The 16954-nt window shown below is 41.9% G+C and overlaps 1 protein-coding gene and 1 long non-coding RNA gene across 9 annotated transcripts in view; one reads left to right on the forward strand and one right to left on the reverse strand.

Annotated features, from left to right (window-relative positions):
• The window catches only part of CCDC146 (coiled-coil domain containing 146), a 119202-nt gene that overhangs the window by 73581 nt on the left and 28667 nt on the right, over window positions 1-16954 (forward strand). For 5 of the 8 annotated variants that reach the window (XM_038562783.1, XM_038562784.1, XM_038562781.1 and 2 more), the window contains 2 exons: window positions 8140-8222; window positions 11374-11583. In XM_038562783.1, the coding sequence (XP_038418711.1) occupies window positions 8140-8222; window positions 11374-11583 (293 nt within the window). Of the gene's footprint in view, window positions 1-8139; window positions 8223-11373; window positions 11584-12156; window positions 12425-16954 lie in introns of those variants that run through there. The other 3 variants (XM_038562787.1, XM_038562786.1, XM_038562788.1) reach the window with 3 other exon arrangements.
• LOC119877234 overlaps window positions 1-16954 on the reverse strand; it is a 48692-nt gene that overhangs the window by 18317 nt on the left and 13421 nt on the right. The gene's annotated exons all lie outside the window — the stretch shown is intronic.

Here is a 16954-nt window from a genome sequence, read left to right on the forward strand (position 1 = left end):
TAGAAGGGTATTGACTTAGTCGTGGGGCCAAATTAGCCTTAGACAAAAGATCATTCTGGACTTCCTTAACAATGATTACAAGCAAGCCTTGAAAAGATCAAACTGTTTCCAAGTAACTTAACTGTGACTCACAATGCCCAAAAATATTTAAAGGAATATAAAAAAAAATAATCAACTGTAAAATTCACAATGTCTGGCATGCAAAGAAGCAGGAAAATATGACCTATAATGAGGAGAAAAGTCAAACAATGGAGTGGAACAGAAGTAGAATTAATTGACAAGGACATCAGAACAGATATTAAAATGTATTTTGAATGTTGAAAAAAAGGTGGAAGGAAGCATAAATAAAATGAGAAAAGGGAAAGCTAGAAAAAGGCTCAAATCAAACTTCTAAAGGTGAAAAAGACAGTGAGATTTAAAAAAAGTTCACTGGATGGGATTAACAGCAGATTAAACACTAAAGAAAAAGATTCATGGTCTTTAAGATGTAACAATAGATATTATTAAAAATGAAGGATGCTTGGGTGGCTCAGTGGTTGAGCATCTGCCTTTGGCTGAGGTCATGATCCCTGGGTCCTGGGATCGAGTCCCACATCGGGTCCCCGCAGGGAGCCTGCTTCTCCCTCTGCCTGTTTCTCTGCCTCTTTCTCTGTGTCTCTCATGAATAAAATATTTTTTAATTTAAAAAATAAAAATGAAACGAAGAAGGAGTGTAAAATAAAAATGAAGAGAACTTCAGTGGTCTGTGGACATCAGGTGGCCAAACATGAATCACACTTGCAGAAGGAGAGGAGAGGGGGACAGAAAAAATATTTGAGAAACCAACATCTAAAATTTTTCTAAATTTGATGAAAACGATAAACTTATGGATCCAACATTGTGAACAAATTTCAGGCCAGAGAAAACCACATCAAGATATATCATTAAAAAAATTACTGGAAAACAGTGGTTTAGAGGAAAAATATCAAAATCAGCCAGAGAAATGAGAAATTCATTGGTCAATTTGTCAGTTTGGTGAAGTGCTGGCAGGCCAGTGACTATGAATTGGTGAGTGACCTGAAGGTCAGGGAGGGGAGATACAGAGCAGAGACTACTCTTTTCAGAAAAGCTGATATGAGAGTGAAGGAGAGGAAGGATAGGAACATAGCACCCAGGGGTGGATTTTTTGCTTGCTTTTTAAATGAGAAAGACTTGAGCAAATTTACAGGTTGAGGATAATGTCAATGATGACAATAGTAAAATAAGTGTCACTGATTAAGCTCTTATTTGTGTACTAGACACTATACCAAATACCTTATATATAATTATTTAGTTTTCACTACAGACTTATGAAATTGGGACTACTTTTGTCTTTTACAGCTGAAGAAACTGAGGCACAGATTGATTAAATATTACTCCAAGTTACAAGGTTGAGAAGCTGTAGAGCTGAATAAAACAATGGGACACCTGGGTGGCTTTGTGGTTGAGCGTCAGCCTTTGGCTCAGGGTGTGATCCTTGGGTCTGGGTATCGAGTTCCAAGTAGGGCTCCCTGCATGGGGCCTGCTTCTCCCTCCGCCTATGTCTCTGCCCCTCTCTCTGTGTCTCTCATGAATAAATGAATAAAATCTTTAAAAAATAACAACAACAAAGAAAAAAAGAGACAAAAAACAGAGTCAGATACAGAGAACTGGTGGTTACCAGAGGCGGGAGATGGGGGAAATAGTGAAGGAGATTAGGAGGACACTTATCGTGATGAGCACTGAGTAATGCATAGGATTGCTGAGTCACTATATTGTACACTTGAAACTGATATAACACTGTACATTAATTATACTGGAATTTGAAAAAAATAGTAGAGCTGGAATTCACATTGAAGTCTGCTTTGATATATTTGTATTTGATTACAATACCACACTGAGCCAGTTATGAGGGAGAAATAGAGATCATAAAGAAAAGGAAGGTATAACTGATGCTTTAATGCCTAGGACGAGGCAGGAGAGTATATATTTGAAAACACAGGTGGACAGGCTTGCCTTCATTTTTGAGATCTGGGGAAAGAACTTAAAGGTGAGTGTGGCTGTAGATAAAGGGATCTGTTGATGTAGATGATGAGTTCAGGTGGCTTAATTTTGTTTGGTCAATGAGTTAGGTATACAGGAAAGCTAAAGCTTAATATAACAACCAAGGAGAAAGGTCAGACAAAAGTAGTGATGAAGCATTGTTGAGAGCTCAATTGCATTTGGAAACTGCTACAAATGGCCATGTTGTTTATATCTAGCAGAGATAGGGAAAGCATGAGTGGGAGACAAGATGGTAAGGATTTATGCTTTCAAGTTTATGTTATCCCCCAAAGCCAATGATTTATTGGGATAAGACCAAAGCACTAGGTAATGTCAAAGAGGCAATGAGAATAGAATAGGTTAATAACCATGGTCATTGTGGTTCCCCTCAGACACCCCCACAAACACTTAATTGTTTCCTCATGCTGACCCCCTTGCAGATAAGTTCACTTGGTGAAAGTTCTTACTTTCCTTGGAATGTCCTAGAATTTCCATTTTTGAAATTTTTTCCGTATCATTACATGCTATCCATGAATCATGAACTCCTGTTAAACTTTCAGCTCTAGAGTAAATGTTTCCTTCCAGACTCAATTACCAACAAGGCAATTCAGTAACACAATTATCTATTGTGAAATCATATTTATGAACCTAATGACATTATATCTAACCTTTCGTTATGTATACTCTTTGACAGTTTGAGTTGGGCCTTATGCTCTGTTCTTTAGATCCTGCATTTTTAAAACATGACAAACTTGGTTTCTGTGCCTATTTGTATCATGCAGTGGGAAAATGCAGCTATTTTATGTTTATGAGTGAAGCATTTCATCCACCAGAATGGAGTCTGAAGTTCCCAACCAGAGATAGACCTGCTTAAAGAGATAGTTTGCAATTTCACAGAAAAGTCACCGTTGGAAGAATATTACATCCAGATTATGCATTTTATTTTTAGGGAGGTTAGAATCCATTCTTCGCAGTTTGATCTTTTCCTTTTTTTTGAAAAAAAGATTTTATTTATTTATTCATGATAAATATAGAGGGAGAAAGAGAGGCAGAGACACAGGCAGAGGGAGAAGCAGGCTCCATGCCGGGAGCCCGACGCGGGACTCAATCCCCGGTCTCCAGGATCACGCCCTGGGCCAAAGGCAGACGCTCAACCACTGAGCCACCCAGAGATCCCATGAGCCACCCAGGGATCCTGATCTTTTCCTTTTTTAAGAGAGACTTGTTTTTAGGAGAGTAGATCGAATAAAAGGTAGCTTATCAATCTTCTTTCTAAACATCTATGACTTAAATTTTTTCAATTTATGTAGAAATGACAAAGACATACCAGATGTTTAACCCTGTCAGCTTTCTTCATAGGTTTGTAGGCATCAAAGGCAAGTATGGCTATGGGAGTGATGGAAACAGCAAATAAGAAAAGAAGCTTGTAGAGAGGCTAGAGCCTTCCTGCTTTTTCTGTAGTCATAAAACCTGCCAACATGCACCCCTGGCCCAACTGCCATCAGGCTTCGATTAACTAGTATTTTAGAAAAGACTGCACTAATACAGCTGAGTTTTCGTTAAGTCCGAGCTAGAATCTGGCTGTATCTGCCAGTAGGATCTGATCACAGCATTCTCCAGTTTGAAATTTTGCTGAATCCCTATTGTTTACAGCAAAGTTTTCAAGCATATTTTAATAGACTTTTATTATTAAAACAATACATATGTGTTGGAGAAAATTATAAAATACAGATAAGGAAACATAAATATACGAAAACCATACATTCTTACTACCCAAAGAATACCATTTTAACATCTTAGTTCTTATCCTTCTAGATCAATACCTTATCGATATTCACTATTTGATGAATTGTCATCATAATCTCCTTTAATACTTTATTTTTTCCTTTAATCCTTTAAATATGATTTCATTTCATTATCTGAATATATTTATAATAGCTGCTTTGAAGTCTGTTAAAGTCCACATCTGCACCCCCCCCAAAGAGTTTTTGCCCTTCACCCCCTTTGAATAACTCCTAATTTTTTGCTGATGATTGGACATTTTAGATAATATTATTGTAACAACTCTGGTTTCGGATTCTCCCTTGGCTTCGTGTTGTTGCTGTTGGGTTTGTGTTATTGTTCATTGTTTATTTGTTTAGTGACTTGGCTGGACTAATTCTGCAAAGTGTATCTCCCCTCTCCCCCCTATAGTGTGCAGCCTCTGATGTCTCTGTGTAGATATTCTTTCCTTGCTTTTATTTTTAACCTTGCCCCACCCACCTGAATAGGTCTTTAGCAATAGGAAGGTGGGGAAGATGAGCTCTTCCCTGGCTGCTAAGCCTGCCCAGAATACTTCTTCCACAACATGGAACTGAGGATAATGGATGCAGTTCATGTTTCAAATGTCACAGTCTCCTATTTTTCTGAGTTTCAGATTTTTTAAAAAAGATTTTATTTATTTATTCGTGAGAGACACACACCCAGAGATATAGAGAGAGAGGCAGAGACACAGGCAGAGGGAGACGCAGGCTCCATGCAGGGAGCCTGATGTGGGACTCGATCCTGGGACTCCAGGATCATGCCCTGAGCCGAAGGCAGATGCTCAACCACTAAGCCACTCAGGTGTCCCGAGTTTCATATTTTGTAAATAAATACATCTCATTATTTTGGAAGCCCTTAGATCAATTTCCAGAGACTTTAAAGGTTGAGTTAGATAATCTTGACAAGTTGAATCAATGTTTCTTTGAGGGAGAGCTCTTCATCAAGGTCTTCATCAAACTCTTCACATACCATTCTAGAAGTTCCACCTCCTGGAAATGGTCTGTAATTTATCATTTTATTCATTTGCTATAACTTAGAATATAGAGAAAATACTTGCATAATGCCCAATATGGTTATTTACTAACAATAAAACTACTGAGTGTAAGCATTTTGTAATTTCTATCTTCTCAAACTGTGAGCTGCTTTAGGGGAGGACCTATGTCACATTTACTTCTGCTTTCAACATGCACAGCACTAGGTGAGAGGTAATGTCTTTTCAGCCTGATAACGAAACTATAAATACTATATTTGTTTTTTAACATTAGAGTCCATAATTACCTTACCCAATGGATTACCTAGAGTGGTTAACTTGTTGCCTAATTATAAGGCTGGTCACCGCATGATCTTTGTATTACACGCACAGACATACAAACACACATTCTTACCCTTGCCTTTTCATGATTTTTTCCCAGTAATTTTTCTCCTTTAAGAGGGCCCATGTGCAAAGCTTTTTCTTTTTAACATATTAAATCTTAAGGGCACAGAGCCTATGTCCTACACCATTTTTAAGAACCAATGAAAATGTTTGAGATCTGAAGTAAATTACATAATAGTTCAAAAATGCAGAAAGAAAATGGAAGAAACAAAATAAACGTGTTTAATTAAATATCTATAAAGTGTAACATTAAGTCAACCTACCAGTAGCAACTCAACACTTTAAAAATTACATGTAAAATAAATTATATTTAGATGGCACATGAATACATTTTAAGTTATTTGATATAGTGAGAAGTAGAACTTCCTCAAAGGGCTTAAGAATCTTATTTACCCAGTATTCAGGTTTCTCAAAAAGTTAAAAACAGGACTACCCTAAGATCCAGCAGTTGTACTACTAGGTATTTACCCAAAGAATACAAGATTACTGATTCAAAGGGATACATGCAGCCTAATGCATAGCAGCCCCATCAACAATAGCCAAATGATGGGAAGAACCAAATGTCCATTGATTGGTGAATGGATAAAGGAGTGGTATATCTACTAAATGGTATATTATTCAGCCATAAACAAGAATTAAATCTTGCCATTTGCAGTGACATGAATGGAACTAGAGAGCATTATGCTAAGCAAAAAAAGTCAGAGGAAGACAAATACCATATGATTTTGCTCCTATGTGGAATTTAAGAAACAAAACAATCATGAGGAGGGGGAAAGAGAGAGGAAAACCAGGAAATAGACTCTTTAGTATAGAGAACAAACTGCGGGTGGGTACCAGAGGGGAGGTGGGTGGAGATATGGGTGAAATAGATGATGGGGATTAAGGAGGGCAGAGGGCACTTGGTGTGATAAGCACTGGGTGTTGTATGTGTTGAATCACTACATTGTACACCTGCAATTAATATTATACTGTGTGTTAACTATCTGGAATGTAAATAAAAAAAAAAAAAAAAAGCCTTGTTTACCATACATAGAAAGTGAAGGTTGGAGGATTGGAATCCAGGTCTGGCACTAGCTTGTAAGTCCCTCACAGGAGACCCCACACACTTTCACAAAGGTGAGAGGGCTTCATAGTGCATTTTACAATGTGATTGCCACCCTTATTTGGGTAGAGAGACCACGAAAGCCCACTGTGGAGACTCTGACCGTCATATTTTATCAGTTGCATTCATGCATTTGCTCACGCGGCACATGTGTGCCAAGTACTTGCTTTGTGCCTGGGCTTCTACTGGCTGAGGACACCGTGAAGAACAAGGTGATCCAGGCCCTTTCCTCGTGGCACTTAAACAACCATGATAGTTGGGGAGTAACGTTGTTTTAGTCACATATTTATTACTGCAGATCATATAATATATGTTATGAAGTGCAGTGTTCTTTTGGGGTCAGTGGTGTGTGGGGGTATCTATCTTAATTTAGAAGTCAGAGGAAGGCCTGATTATGGATTGATATTGAAAGTGAGGTATGAAGAAAGAATCTGGCCTGGGGATAAGTGAGGAATGGCCAACACAAAGGCCTGGGGGAATGAAATAAAAGGCAGCCAGTGTGGCTGGAGCACTAAAAGCTTGATGAGAGGGTTCTAGAAGGAGACTGGGAGGTAGCAGGGTCATCCAGGACCTCAGGGGTCATACCCAGGCTCTTGAATTCTATTCCACTTGAGTTTTGAACACCCAGCATAGCAAAACCTTTGATTTTTTTTTTTTTTTTTAATCTCTCTGGGGATGCCTGCATGGCTCAGTTGGTTGAGCATCTGCCTTTGGCTCAGGTTGTGATCCCAGGGTCCTGGGATTGAGTCCTGTGTCAGGCTCCTTCTGCCCCTTGCTTTTCCCTCTGCCCCTGCTCACTTTCTCTCTTTCTCACTCACTCACTCTCCCTCTCAAATAAATAAATAACATCTTTTTAAAAATTTCAAAAAAATCTCCCTGGAAAGTAGATAGACAGGGGCCCTGAGTGGACACAGGGATGGAGAGGGGGACAAGGGGAGGTTTTGCAGTAGTCCCACTGAGCTGGGATGTGACTTGGACTAGTGAGTCCCTTCTCCCTCCCCAGGGAAGGGAGAAGAAAACAGATGGATTCAAGAAATACTTTAGAGGTAAGAACAACATGGCATTGATAAACAGATCTTTCCTTTAGTTCCATCCAAATGTTAAAACTTTAGTGTTTCATATTGTGCTGTGATGTCTATTACTATTTATCATCTAACTCCGAGAGTAAATCCAAAAGTTCTTTTACCAGAAATGAGAAAGGAACAAATAATATCACTTTTGTACGAAATAAACTTTCATGTTTCTTTGACTGTAGAGGCAGAGAGAGTGTGGTAAAATGGAATGATCATGGGTTTTTGGAGCTGGGCCACTTGGGTTTACATTCTGACACTGCCTTTAACTAGCTCAGTAGCTTTGAAACAAATCACTTAACTTTCTGAACTTTAGTAAAATGGAGATGATCCCTACTTCACAAAAACATTTTTAACAATGAAATAATTGTTGTCCAACGCTTGCTCGTAAAAGACGTTCGATAATTATTAGTTCTCTCAACTTAAAAATAGCCATCCTAGTCATCTATACTATCCAGGTTGTTGGCTAAACCTAGAAATATGTTTTTTTTTTCAATTGGAAGAATTTGACTCCATTCCTTACTTCAATTTACAGGTGAAGATATCATAATCTAGAGAGGTAAGAGTCTTGCCCAGGGACATAGAGATCACCGGAGGCAGAAGAGAAATATTTTCTCCAAACACCTAGCATCGTTGTAGTACACCACATTGCCTAATATGTTTCCTCTCTAATGTTGAATAGGAAGATTTTATAAAATATCCCTATATCCATATTATCTCTCATAGTGATCCTGTGTTCTCTTTGCTAGTTACACAGTCTCGGGAAACTTCCTGGAACCAGAATGGCAGAGTTAAAAGCCAAGTACACCTTGCTGCATGATACCGTGGTAAGGTAGGCTATTTGCTCGTGTGGAGACATCTTTATCATATATTTCTTTTTTGTGTGATGGGATCTGTATTGTTTTTGTAGCCTCCCAAAAGCAGACCTTGAGGCAAAGGTTTGAGTTCAAGTAGTTTGAGAAGTGATACCAGATATTATCATGGGAGGATGGGGAAGTGAGATGGAGAAGGGAAGGATCGGGGGCGGGGGGTGCCTATCTGCAGCTTTATCCTGTGGCCAACTGGTGCTCAGTCGCACTGAGGACCCTCTGCGTGTGTGGAACACACCTCAGAACTCTCCCATCAAAAGGTGAGGAAACTGGGATATTTGTCCACTCTTTTCCATCCTTTGTTGAATGATTGCTCCTAGGGAGAGGGGCTCCTGACACTTCTAGCATGCCCTCTGAGAAGCCAAGCAAGTTCCTATGGCCAGAGAAAGCCCTCAGGCAGAGGCGCGCTGGTAACCGTCCACCAAAGCTACAGGTGACCCAAGAGCAGACCGAGATGGGGGGAATCTGGTGGAAGACTGACATTATCTGCCCCAGGATGCTTTTGTAGGATTCTTTGCTCTTCACCTCTCTTTACCACTCGGAGGTGTAGGTTCAAGCACAACCCCAGCCTACATCTGCTGAGCCTTTGGTCTTCTCACCTCTTCCACCTACCCTAGGCTACCCTCCTTAGTCTAGTCCCAACCAGCAACAGGTGAGAATAGGCTTCCATAGGATGACTCCACAAAGTTTTCCAAGCATCTGCTATGAGCCTCTGGGAATCAAGGGAGGAGAGTGAAGAAAGAAGGGAAATCCTGTTCTGCTGCTACTCCTCACTACTCCCCATCCTTCTTTCTCTTTCCCATTACCTTCTGCCTCATATGTCTTCCCCAAAAGCCAAGGAGGGACAGCAATGTAGAGAAGCTCCATCCTTTCATTCCCCATCCATCTTCTCCCCCAGTCTTCAAACATTAGCCCAGAGTTCTTTTCCTGGGCTACTTCTTTTCCTGTCCAGAGTCGATTTGGCTACTTTGAGGATGGGAGCACGTGGGAAGAGTGAATCACCGGAAGAGCAGAGCTGCATTCCTATGCACCCTTCACTTTCACTCCACGCCTTACTTACTCAGCTCCATCCAAGTTCCTGGTAACTGCCCAGCTCTGGCTCCTCCTCCTCTTCCTCTATGCCAGCCTCAAGCTGACTCCCCATCCCTCACGGAGACTCCATTTCCCCACAATTGGCCTGACTACCAAAGTGTACACACAGTTCTCAAGACTCAGGAACTTGGAGACTTTAGATAGGAAGTCTGGGGTAATCTTTTCCAACATATTTCACACTGCTTAAATGGGAAGAACAAATCCATGCAGCTCTCAGGGCATCTCTCCAAGTCCCTTTGCAGATACAAAGAATCCTGCAACATTTCTCACCCTCCCGATAGCTCTAATCTAGAGCTCAGCAGAGCTTTGTGGGGGGCTGATTTAGCTTCCTCCTTCCCTGGCCCACAATTCAGTTCCCTGGGCCCCAGTGATGGACAATAATGTAGGACCAAAGCTATGGCGTTATCTCTTCCTACTTCCAGGTTGTGTTGCAGAACCATTACTTCCCTTCTGCTACCCACATTTTACCTCCTCTTGACCCTTTACTTCCCTCTCTTGTCATTACAAACATCCACCACCCTCTCCCACTGCCCCTGCCTGGTGGGTGAGAACAGCATGAAGATACAGGCTCCCCACTCCTGCTGCTGGGGTTTCAGCAGGGCAGAGAGAGCCTGGAAATGCTGAACTGAAACTGAATGGGTTTTACATAGGAACCGCGTTATAGAAGTTGTTAAATCCTCTTCTGCTGACACTATATTTCAAGTCCATGTGGGTAAATCAGCATTTGCCTTCTGGCTAGAACCCTAACTGCTTTGTCCGTTTTCTTTCTGGGGAAATCAGGCACAAGCCAACACTTCACAGTTCCGCAGCTGAAGACCCTCATGAAGGAGCTCAGGCAACTTTAGATTTACAAAGTATATTAATATGCAAGGAAAATGAATTGTAAGAAACCACTCCAGCGTTCATTATTAGAAGTTATATGTGTTAGCACTGTAGCTGCTTTTGCTATTTGGTACCCTAACCTAGTGCCTGGAACATACTCTGTCCCAGTTAATGTTTCGCTGGATGTTATTGAGCCAAATGACGTATGAACGCCAGAGGAAATGGGTGGAGCAGGTAACTTCAGTTGAGACAGCCTTCATCAGGTCATTGGGCATCTCTGCACATGAGGAGACCCCTGACGGTTTCTCCTGGGGAGGGAACTTGGTGGGGTGTGCGCCAAGGAGGAGTGCTGGCTTTAACGCAGGAGATGGCACCAGTCTTGCTTCCGTGTGGGAGAGGTAGCTAACACGAGGCAGCTGAATCAGGGCTGCTGGTCAGCCTGCAGCTGATGCCAGCATGCAGAACAGGTGGGGGAGCTTTAGAAGATTTCACCAAGTCCAGTTCCTGTGTCCACTCAAATCTGCTTCTTGCCAGATATTGAACCCTTTTTCCTAGACAGGAACAAGACCTAGATAGGGAGTCCCCCTCAACTGTGACATTCAAGTCCAGCTCCAGCCAGACATTAAAGATAGGATCAGAAATCTGTAAGGTGGTTTATGTCCATAATTTTACAGAAGAGTTTTTCATCCTAGTTTCCTAGTAAAGTCATTAGAAAACTTTGTTGTTTCTTAGTTCCCCAAGAAGGAAAAGATTTTCTCACAGTCAGGAGGAGGATTCAGGAATTAGAGAAAGCCAGCATTGCCGGGAAAGTTGAAGGGAGGACCCACTCTCCCCCTTTTTATCTCCCAGTTTGGGAAGTCATGGTTGTTCTTCAAAGTCAAGTACAAATATCACATTCCCATCCAACTCAATGCTCCTCTCTCTCCCACCATGTTGGTCTTGACACCAGTGGTAGTGCTTGTCACCTGGTACTCCGGCTACCTATTCCATCTGTTCCCCTTGCTAGACTGTGAGCTCCATTCGCTTCCAGTACCTAGAAGTACCTAGTACAATATTTGACACAAAAATATCACTGAACTGAATTGAACCCAGGAATGGAAAGAACCAGGAGCTGTCCTTGCTAGACCCCCTATGTGAGCCACTACAGGTGTTAAAACTGTGCCCCTCTCATTATTTGAATCTCTGTTTCATGGAACCCAGCACACAAGAGTCAGAGGTCCAACTGCTCCAGGATGCCAAACGTTTCACCGAGCAAATACAGCAGCAGCAATTTCACCTGCAGCGAGCTGATGATTTCCCTGAGGCATCCACCACTGAGGTCTCTAAAATGCGAGAACAACTCCTCAAGTATCAAAATGAATACAACGCAGTGAAGGAAAGAGAGTCCCACACTCAGTACAGGTTAAATAGGTAAGCACACAATTCTCTCAAACACACCGAAGACAGAGTTGAACAAAGCTCCTTCCACATGAACAAAAACAGAAAAATTAGACTCGGGAAGGAATTTTGGGCACAATGAGTATGAGATGGCAATGTGTAAGATGACTATAAGCCTAGCTCTTTCCTTCATTTCCTAGAACGGGCCATCCCTGAACGAGAAGGTCACACAGCTTCTAGAAAAAAAAATCTCAGGTGACAGGGAGACACCCGCAGGAGGAGACGCCTGCTCTTGTTTTCCCTGAGTCAGAACAAAGCCATAAGCATTGGCCATAGCCAGAGAACACCCTGCATAGAACAAGGACTTGGCACAGTCTCCACCTTCACCCCGACGGTGGCCCTGTGTCCCTTCAGCAGCAGCAGACCATATGCTGCATGGCAGGCGCCCCTCACGCACTTTGCAGACAGACCTATGTGAGTTGAGGGTCACATGTGGCTCCCTCTGTTTTTCTAATACAGGAACATGAACCATAGAGTCAACCTTATTCTCCTAAACTATTCCTCAGCATCAAGAGAGAAAGCAATATCCTTTTGGAGGACACATTCACTTATGCAGATCTAGAGGATGTCATCCAGTGAGCGAAAGGAGAGATGTATTGCTGGAAGGCAAATGTTCTTTCCAAAATCTCTAGCATTCCTCCTGTGGAGTAGCAAGTCAGTGGAAGAGTCTGACTTGTGTTCAGCAAATCACACTATTTAGATGGAATTTCAAAATGATTACCATCCAAGTTTTGTGCTGTGGTGTGCTGGGTGCCCTGCCTGGGTACCGAAGAGAAGGCCAAACAATCGCTCCTAGGATTTGCTACCTTTTAAGGTGGAAGAACTTTCCCTGGCTATTTTTAAGAGTCGGTAGAGCGAATGTAATTCATTCCCGCTGAGAGATAAGCAAATGACTTGAGCGATTTTTCTGAGGACTCTGCAAGCCCTGGGTTTTGAATCCTCTCTTTGGGGCCTATCGTTTCAACTGGGGGATGAAGAAGGCTAGCCTACCCAGAAGAGTTAGACTGGGGGGGGGGGGGGGGAATCTGAGTTCTCTTTTGTCTTTCAATCTAAACTCGTTTCAGGCTCACAGTGAGATCTATAAAAAGAAAGCTTAGCTATTTCTGTGCTCTGTAAGCACTCTTTCAGTTGAGAAAATAATGAAATTAAAACAATTGGTGGTTGTTCATTAGTATTGAAAATATGAATGCTTGACATTTCCACGAAAGGGTAAGAGGAACATAAGTCAGTTGATATTTAAATTGTTTAAAATTTCCAAGTGTTCCTGCCAAAGGAAAAAACCCAGCAACAACCAGAACTCTTGCCTTTTAGGTATAGACAGGCATATTGTTCGCTGAGTTACTTGGGGTAGGAAGGGGACTGTGCATAGTGCCCGACAGCGAACGAGAACATTCAGGACACACATTTGCAGAACTGTTTAGTGTGTATTGTTTTTGGATTTGTAACACATCATATTCTAGCTTGAGCAGACTCCCTCACATTCTCAAATATTAGCAGCTCAAGAGTGAACAAACTTAGTTCCATAAAAATAATGGTGATTCCAAAAGGAATACCAGGGAAGAATTATAGGCTGTATTTCATTGGGATTAACATATTTCATATTATATGGTACTGAAACGAATACACTCAACACCCCTTCCCCAGGAAAAAAGTAGATAGGTCCATCCCCACCTAAAAATAAAGAAACTAAGCCAGTGAGAGAAAACCATTCATCTGAATATACAGATGCTATTTTTCAGATCAGCACAACAAACTCATTTTATTCAGCATCTAAATAACAGAAGCCCTAATAACTAGCACCCCTCCACCCCAATATCTTTGGGAACTTCTGAATCATTGGCAACTATGAAGAATAGTATGTTCAAATGCTCTAGAGAAAAAAACTCCACTCTGTAATTTGGTTGATTTTTCTCACGGTTTCACATAATATAAATCTTTAAGAAATGTAATGGTGCATATAATTACGTTGTCCGGTTAATAATTAAATCTGTCGCCATAGTTTTAGCTTTGAGATTAATATTCGTTGACCTCTTGAATATGCAGTTTAGGAAAGAATATATAACCTTCTTAAGTAAAAGAAATAGTACACATAAATAATGAAGTAATAAATACTATTGAGAACTTATTTTCGAAATAAAGTCAAAGTCATTATCTTTCTAAAGACATTCTCTGAAAAGATTTTCCAATACCTTTCTTTTAAAAGATTTTATTTATTGGAGGGAGAGAAAGAGAGCCCGAGCCTGAGCAGGGGGCAGGCAGCAGAGGGAGACGGAGCCCGACGGAGGGCTCAACCCCAGGCCCCGGGATCAGGACCCGAGCCCAAGGCGGGCGCCCAACCGACTGAGCCACCCAGGCGCCCCTCCAATACTCTTTTCAACCTTTCCCTTGCCTTCACTTTGTTATCTTTTGGAGCTTGTCTGCTTTCTGGTAGTTCTCGGATTTGGAGGGCAGATAAATCAGTGCTCAGCCTGACGCACTGTGCCGAGTCAGCCGGGCCTTGGTAGTCCGGCAGTGACAGCCAGGTCGGGCAGAGAAACCAGCAGACCCTGGGGAGAAAGGAAGAGCTAGGTCATTTTAGCAATGCCTCGGGGACCCCGGGGTATTAGGTATGACAGGGGGCACACAGGTCACGAGGGCTAGTTAGTAAGAACTCACAGCTGCAACGGGTTGCACTTTCTGAACACTTGTGAAGTCTTTCCTGCTCGGCCTGTGGAAGCCAAGAGCACCATGAGCTTAGACCAGGCTCTGCAGGGTGCAGTCTGCATGACCGAAAGAGAGAGAAGCACCTGAGAGGCTTGTTTGAAAGGTAGACCCAACTCCTAAAGCAAGATTCCAGTTTCTGCCCAGGCCTCCCCACCCAAGGCAGCGTCGAGTGCTTTACAAGCTCCCCCTGTGATTCGGCCACATGTCCAGTTGAAGAATTGCTCCCCACCCTCATGGTTCTCAGCTCTGACTACACGTTAGGGACCCCCTGAACCTTCTCTGTGACCTCCAGCCTGCTTTCCCCGCTCCCAACAGAAGCCCACGGCGGCCCCCAGCAGCCCCTTCCAGCTCTGGACGGCCTGACTCTTAGATTCTACTGCTTGCACTGGTTCAAAAATCTACCGGCGGCAATTTCCACTCGTTCAGGCTGTTTCTACCACTGGTGAAAGAATGCCTCTTGCACAGAACAACATGCAGGCCTCCTGCACTGTCTGTTTACTCACGAGTCCTTAAAACCAAGAGTCTTTGATGACATGGTCTCAGGAAAGAAATGGATCCTGAAGACCTTTGACACCGAAGCACCCCTTAGCCAGGAAAGCGAAAGGTGGCAGGCAGATTTCAATATTAATGTCATTTTAAAAGATTAGGTGTTAAGAGGTATCAAGAGGCACAAAAGTGTTTTTTCTTTATTTCAGCAATGCCATGCAAAAAGGAGAATCTAAAAGGAGGGAAAAAAAAAGACATAATACATGTCTTTAGGGATGTAGGATATTTACTAGGATACTTACTATACTTTGCTTTTAAAAGTGAAAAACTGGGACGCCTGGGTGGCCCAGTGGTTGAGCATCTGTCTTCGGCTCAGGACATGATCCTGGGTGGGGATCAGGTCCCTCACTGGGCTCCCTGCGAGGAGACCGATTCTCCCTCTGTCTATGTCTCTGTCTCTCTCATGAATAAATAAAATCTTTAAAAAAATAAATAAAAGTGAAAAACTGAAAGCAACCTAAATTCTAAAGAAAAATGGAATATTTAAATAATAATGTATTCCAGAGGGGGCAGCTTGGTATTGAGTCAGAGCTCAGTTTCTAGGTTTGAATGTCAGTTCAGCCTTGACTATGTGACTTTGGAAAAGGTACTTAACTCCTGTGTCTTCATTTGACAACGAAGAAAACAATACCTACCTGGCAAGTTCTGAAGTTTAGAAACGATGCATGTAAATTACTATGCAGTGAAATTACTATTTCACTGATCCTATTGACATAGGATCAGTGAAAGATGATATTACGATTATTTTATTATGTGACATCTACCCACTAGGGAACTTTGAAACTATTATATTATTATGAAGTCTAAAAATATTTTTAATTGGGAAGATTTTTTTATCTATAAGAGATACAAAGAGAAAGGTACAGACACAGGCAGAGGGAGAAGCACGCTCCCTGTGGGGAGCCTGATGTAGGACTCGATCCCTGGACCCCAGGATTATGACCTGAGCCAAAGGCAGATGCTCAACCACTGAGCCACCCAGGTGCCCCTGGGAAGATATCTTTAATTACATGTTGGGTAAAAATGAATTCAATCATAGGTACACATTTTGTATAATATTATTGAAAGATAGAAGGAAAATAAAAATGATCAACTGTGGTGTGATGGGATGGGAATATGAATGATATATTTCTCTGTAAATTGAAAAATATGCATTTTTTTCTTTAAATATTTTATGTATTTATTGGACACACAGAGAGAGAGCATGAGCAGGGGAGAGGAGCAAGGAGAAAGGGGGAAGCAGGCTCCACCCTGAGCAGGGAGTCTGATGTGGGGCTCTATCCCAGGACCCCAGGTTCATGATCTGAGCCGAATGCAGACACTTAACCGAATGCAGACACTTAACCGACTGAGCCACCCAGGAGCCTGAAAAATATGCATCTTTTAAAGGGAAAACATCAATCAGTTTTTCTTAATAAAAAACACATGATAGAAATGCAACTAGTTTAAGGTGTCCTAAGGAATTAGCCATTTTATGTTTGTTTAAGGAAAAGGTCATTTTACATTTATTTAAAGGAAAGGCTGTGAGTCTTGTCTTGCAGGAGAGCTTCATGTCACCATTTTTCCAACTCAGGGGCATAAAGGTGTCCTTTACAACCAAAATATGGCAGCACACTACCACCCCCTGGTGGCAGCCTGGGTGAGGTGTAGGATCAATAGGTGGGAAGGAGACTATTATCAATTTGTATGCAAGCTCTAAGAGCAAAGGCCTACATATTCAAAATTCTGAAAGTTCAACTTCAGCTTGTGTCCCAGACAGCTGACCTATATTAAATTCCATGTGGCACACACTTGCAACATTAACCTTAATTTACATGATTGCAAATAAAAACTCACAAAAATAAACCCTAAAGATGTGAATGCATCTTTAGCTCCAAGTTCCCAGGCCTACTGGCTGGCGAGACCTGCTTGTTTGATGGAGTGAGTGGGAGGTATTGCAGCAATCCAGACAGGCACTGGTTCATTGCAAATAGTAGAAAAAAAGAAAAGGCCCAGAGCCTGCCTGGAAGGGGTCCGAGTCTCGCGGGGAGGTCATGCTACCAAGTAGCTGTATTGTGGTAAGACAGCTGTTCCCATGGGCGGGTGTACACAGTGT

Source organism: Canis lupus, chromosome 18, assembly GCF_011100685.1.
Source record: "Canis lupus familiaris isolate Mischka breed German Shepherd chromosome 18, alternate assembly UU_Cfam_GSD_1.0, whole genome shotgun sequence".
NCBI classification, from domain to species: Eukaryota; Metazoa; Chordata; class Mammalia; order Carnivora; family Canidae; genus Canis; species Canis lupus.